The sequence below is a fragment of the Primulina tabacum genome, chromosome 15 (assembly GCF_025594145.1).
Source record: "Primulina tabacum isolate GXHZ01 chromosome 15, ASM2559414v2, whole genome shotgun sequence".
Taxonomy (NCBI): Eukaryota; Viridiplantae; Streptophyta; class Magnoliopsida; order Lamiales; family Gesneriaceae; genus Primulina; species Primulina tabacum.
The window spans coordinates 27329037-27335389 of NC_134564.1; the positions used below are offsets into that span (position 1 = coordinate 27329037).

Consider the following 6353-nt stretch of genomic DNA (forward strand, 5'->3'; position numbering starts at 1 on the left):
TACCACAATTCAGATCTATGGAGGATTTGAAAATCCTAGCACCAAAAAATCATTCTTCACATTGTCATCCAGATATAAGGTAAATGAGTTTGTTTTAAAATAACTTATATATGAATTATTTATGTTTTTTTTGGAAGCTTTCGGTCGAGCGCAAATTTCTTCTACCCTTTCTCGATACGACTATCGTATGTTATATATTTTGACACCGTGAGCATTCACCTGATATAAGTGAGAATCCTAGTATGAGATATGTTTATGACCCTTATACGGTGGGATTGTAACTGTTATATGGTCTCGTCTTCTTAGAGAATTAAAAATTAAGGACTGATATCAGTAAAACAAGGAAACTAGATGAATTTCAGTGCATATGTAAGGATCATGTATCGTATTATTGTAAGTTATATGTTGATTATCAATAATTTATGAGATTGTCATGTTGTTCGAGAAAATATGTTTTGTTAATGAATGATTGTAGTAGTATTTGATTTGTCTTTGAAGAATATGCTAAACCGCAATAGATAGGTGACACATGTTCCGATTTTTAGCATAATTATTTGAGCATTAATTCAAATGAAATGAAACCAATTTTATTAAAAAGATAATACATAGCACTACAATTTTCATGTTTTGAGTTTTGTCCAAATCCATGTGTAAATAGGAGAAAAATCATCTCGACGTGTATCGTGTGCATTGCAGTTCCTGCACTGACATATTTTGAAATAATGAGCGTAATTCTCGCATACAATATCGAATTTGAGTGAGGTTAGTGGAAAATGAAAGCCAAGAAAAAAATCTACAACTTTAATGTTGACCACTTTTGCTAATTCTAAACCTAAAATAGCGTTTCGGACAGAGAAATGTGCGCACCCGCGCACCAGCCCGCACGGCCCTGTATAAACGTTTCGGGCAGAACGCGGTGCACTAAGGTGCCATTTCATTTGATAAGAATGAGTTTGATAGAACGCTTCAGCTGCACACTATTTAAGTTGATAAGAATGAGTTTGACTGATAAACTCCTTCTTTTTCCTCTGCAAGTTTGAAGAAACAAATTGTAAATCAAGTTCTATCGTTCGAATCTACCTCGAAAAGTTATCAAAACTCAAAACAAATTATATATTCGAAATCATCGCGTCAAGAGTGTTCTTTTGATGTAAGTTTCTTCTTGATTCGGAACTTTTATTTCCTAAATCGCTGAAATAGTATGTATTTGAAGTTGATTTCAATATATGCGATTGAATTACCGACAAGAAACTACTTTCAAAGTCGGAATTGAATTATGTTATGATTTCAATTTAATATAAATTTTCAACGTTTCAAAGGATTTTTAGAACTTGAATTGTTGATTTTCATTGAATTCGTTGAATGAAATGAAGATATTGATGATGTAGATAGTATTTCTGTACTGAAATCTTAAAGCTACAATGACTAGAGACGAAGAATTGAGGTATGTTGAGATCGATTAACATACGACATGTATTTATGTTATATGATATATGTTTGATTGATTTGATTGAGAATACTGTGTATACATGTCTTATTTGATGAGTTGACGTGGTATACATGACATTTATGATTGGATATTGATGAATAAATTACATATTTTGTTAACACACATCATTTTATTCAATAATCGATACATGACATGCACGTTGAGCTATGATCTTTGGATACCTAGATATGATTGGATTTGATTCTAGGGTTTGTGAGCATGCTGTTATGTTTGGCATTACGTGACCCTTAAAACATAGTCATCGTGGCCCCGATGATTGCTTGATTGAGATTTGGGATTTGATGGCGCTTTGCTGACGCTATTATACGATCATCCCTTATACTTGATTGAGGTCGGTGTGCCAGCTCTAGCATTGATTTGATAGCGATTCGATTGGTTCTGATACATCCTCAGTGGATGAGAATTTGACCTGATATCCCCACGACATTCATGCATTGCATATCATATATCATTGTAGATACATGTTGTATATATTATGGTTGCGGAGCTTTGCTCTCCCCTAAGGGGGGTTGTTGTTATCTTTGTGTGTGGACAATGACAGGTACTCCAGGTTATCAGGAGACCAAAGAGGGGTACTTTTGGAGGGTGTCACATCTGAGTTGAGGTTTAGTGGTATATCCCAATGTATATATTTATTTATATACCGGGACATGTCCTGATGATATGAGTTGTATGTAGTTGATTTTGATTATGTGTGGGCTTATTTTCTGATGTTATATGTTTAGAAGAAACATTATTATATACTATTTTTAGTATCATAACTATAGTTGACACAGTTTTGGGCTCATTGTAAAGAAAATTTTCATTCGTTTTTCGCTGTAATTAATTAACCATAATCAAATTGCATTGTAATAACAATTATGAGTTATAAGGGCCCCACAACATAGGTCAAGTTATGCTTATGTTTATGTTGATGATATGTCATACGAATTATGTTGTGCATGATATGTTGTATTTTTGAAAACCATGCATTTGTTATGTATGTGCTCGAACGACTTTACTTTCTGAGTGACGATTATATTACTGACTCTTACTCTCCCTCCTCAGATAATTCCGAAAAGCATATAAAGGAAGAGAAACATGACAAGTTTTGGGGCTGGTAATAGACGAAAATAAAGAGTTAATTGAGTTCAAGTTCACTTTAATTTTATTTGCGATTTCGTTATAAACGCTTTCGTATATTTTTATCAATTTAAGAATTTACGTTGTAAAGACAATTTTATGATTGATTGTGATTAATAAACTGGTTTTGGTTTATACTGTACTACGGACCTGTTGTTTTCAATTACGTGGTTGTAAACAACGTCGCTAGTCAACTAACCTCGTGCTCGGGGCATGATAGAAAGACCGCAAGAATTCACATCCAATCAAGTCTGGGAAGGATCAAAGCATCTAAGATTTTAAGTCACCGGAAAAGTGAAAGGCCGAAGAGAAAACACAGTGCGGCAGCTCAGATTTGGCTGGAAGATGAATTCAATCGAATTCAACTGGTGTTTTTAGCCTTGAATTATTGAAAACTTGAAGGCAACGAGGTCAAATTTGAGTTTATCTTCCGAAATCAGGTGAACTGATGCAAATGGTTTGGAATTCAAATAGTACATGCGGATATATGAGAATCAATTTAGACAGTGCACTTGTATCGACCGAGCTTGATGCATGCGTTTGAATTTTGGAATTGAGGTGTGAATAAAATTTTCAGTACTTTCATGAACTAGGATATAATTTGGAGTTGAAATCAAGTAATTTGTATTAAAAGTAAATGATTCGTGCTTGTTTTACTGAAAATAGTAGCTTTGATACCAAATGTAACGATACGACACCTAATCGCATGTTCAACTAAGATAGACGGTGATGATCCACGAAGAATAAATATTCAAAAATATAAATGGGATAGTTGGTTATTCCGAGGGTAGCGTAGATCCTATGATCCATGCTTTTGTATACAATCTCGACCGTTGAAAGAATCGACGGACCTAAATCAACATGGCCCCTTAAAAGCTACAACGAAAACCCCTCCACCAAGAAATCCTCCCTATTTAATTATATTATTATTATTATAAAGGACGGTGCGATCTGAGACTCCTGACTTTTAATTAACCAATCGCATCTCGACGACGTCGTCGTTTTGCATTGGCCAACAAGGCGTGGTGGCCCCACTTCGTTGGAATTTACCCCCAATAAGTTAAAAAATTCCAAATATAGCCCACAAGCCAAAACTTGCAGTTTGACACTAAATTCTATAAAATTCAGCCATTTATTTCTTAATAATATAATATTAATATAAATTTTATGCGGCCATCAAATATACACGATTTTTCACTTGACCCTTCATTTTAATCCCACACACAAACAATTGCTATACAAAATAAAATTTTTTGTATCAATAATAATCAAATACGTATATTACACTATAATGTCGATGTCATAAAGGTTTAAAGGAGGATGATATTTTGGGCAACGATGTCAAATTTCTAACAAAGCAAACAACGTTATAAAGATCTGCAAGACAAAAAATACGTGAGACGATGTAAAATAATAAATACTAATTTTGTCATAAAAAATAATATTTTTCCATTAATGACTCAAATAGAAGATATGTATCACAAAATTGACTCATAAACCGTCTCATAAAAATTATTGCGCAATAGAAAACTTGTGTACTATGTTTAACCAATCTACTAAAAGAAAAATTGCACTCACACCAAATATAAGTTTACTAATGTACATATCTTATACCAAAGCAAACTCCATAATTGTCTTTTTCCTTAAATTCTAATATGTAGTTCTATACCCTTATATATTTCACATTATAAGTTTTAGATATACACAATATGAGATGAAAGAAACCTCATCACCTAATTTTAGCTCCCTATTTTTATTTTTAATTTAACTAAAAAGAGGTAGTTAAAAATTAGGTTTTGGGCTTATTTTGTAATTTTCAAAAGTATAAGGATTTAATGTAGTTTCACCGTGATGTAGGGGGCAAATGATATTTCTATGCTTCTAACGGGAATCCTCCCATCGGGGCTCTATGGGGGATTCCCTTTCTTCTCTTGGCGACTCTGAAACTAACCGCCGTTGGCGGCGGCGTGGATGGAGTAAAACTAGGGAGCTTCTTGCTATTCCGCCCGTGAACGTGGCTGCTGCTGCTGCTGTTGTAAGAGTCGTCGGAGTCGTCCCCCGTTCTTTTCTTCTCCGACGAATGCTTGTTCTTCTCAAAACCACTCGACGTGCCAACAACCTGATACAGGAAAAAAACAACCCCCGCATTCATTTTTAATTCGAAAATTTTTATGGGCTTCTAAGATTTTAGTTGTTGATTACAAAGTCAAAACAATCAAGAATATCATAGTTTGAGGAGTTCTACCTTGCAGCCAAGTGAGCAGAATGTGAAGGAATCAAGAAGGCTTCGATCACAAACTTGGCAGGTATTGGTGACACCTTTACCAGGCCTGGGCTGCGGCCGCTCATTCAAGAAAACAACCTTCGCACTGTTGATTATGTATGTCTGGACACTGCTAATGTCGAGGAATTTTTGGATTTCAGACACCCTTATTACATCATGATACGATGATCTCCTTATCTGTGTAATCAAGAAAACAAGAACATATTCAAAACTCCAGAAATGGGATCAAATTAAAAAAGGAGATTGCCAAAAAGGGTAGAGAATCTAAGACAAGAGGGGATTTTGGTGGTCAATGCAGCGAAAAATCAAGAAATCTTCAAAGAGACGAGTGAAAGGATTGACATAGATAAAAATGGGTAAAACTGAAAAAAAAACAGAAACAATTTGTGTACAAAAAGATCAAGAAATAGGGTATTTTTACAGATAGGGCAAGGGAATACCAATGGACAAAAATGGCAGAAGTCCAAATGCTAAAAATGGATGAAAAAACAAACAAAAGTCGAAAAAAGATCCAAGAAAATTGGTTCTGAAATCGAAAAATAATACCTGAATTGCACGATGGTCTTTGTGATAGCCCAAACAGAGTGAACAAAGTGGGCCATCCACACAATCCAAACAGTACATATTACATTCACTCTTGTGCGAGTCAACGTGAAATTTGCATTGAACAAAAAACTGTTCCTTCAACAGAGGTTTCAGCCATGGCGGCCACCTATTGTCCTCTTCATCAGGTCCTCCAGCTCCCTGAAAAAATCAGGAAACGAAACATCAGTAAACAGAACTACAAAAAATAATCCAAAACCACCACCACCACCACCACCAATAGTGAGTGAAATCACCATGATTCTCCTGTTCTTGGGCTTGATTTCACGTACACCCGTATCTTGATTCTCGATTGCCAGCTTTAATGATTCTCGAATAAAACAAGAGGAGGTGTAAGAGTATTATTATTATTATAATAATACTAATGCTCCACGCAGGGATCTTGAAATGGTATGGTTGATGTACCCTTTGCACTATTTCAAGAAAGGTGCGGTGTGTGTGTGTAAGTTGTGTTTTTCTACATCTACAAAGGAGAAAAGGCTTTTTGGAGAGAAAATAAAGAAAGGTGGGCTGTGGAAAGTTATTTATTGGAGGAGTGGAGACGGTGAGAGAGACGTAGAAGAACAGTCGTTCTTATCCTTCCCAAGAGTCAGATTCTACAAAAATACATTCCCGAACCAAGCTCCAAATCCGAGCCTATAGATACGTTGTGTGCAAGTTAGACTTGTGAGAGAGAATCAATCAAGATATTAAGTTATTACACACTTAATGACTAGGGGGTACACATGTAAAATATGCATGCTATATTATATTTATAATTATTTCAATTTAATAGTAAATAATGTTAAACATCTTCATTTTATATTCTATTATCGTGCATGTAATGGGCCACTG

General features: G+C 35.0%; 1 protein-coding gene across 1 annotated transcript; it reads right to left on the reverse strand.

The window, feature by feature from the left end:
• Nucleotides 1–4216: 4216 nt before the first annotated feature.
• LOC142527492 (protein RGF1 INDUCIBLE TRANSCRIPTION FACTOR 1-like) lies at nucleotides 4217–6040 on the reverse strand. The gene is made up of 4 exons (XM_075632307.1): nucleotides 5756–6040; nucleotides 5463–5660; nucleotides 4878–5093; nucleotides 4217–4751 (listed from the first exon to the last, which is right to left on the reverse strand). Exons 1-4 carry the CDS (start codon nucleotides 5756–5758, stop codon nucleotides 4506–4508), a joined length of 663 nt encoding a protein of 220 aa, XP_075488422.1. The 5' UTR covers nucleotides 5759–6040; the 3' UTR covers nucleotides 4217–4505.
• Between the last annotated feature and the right edge of the window lie 313 nt (nucleotides 6041–6353).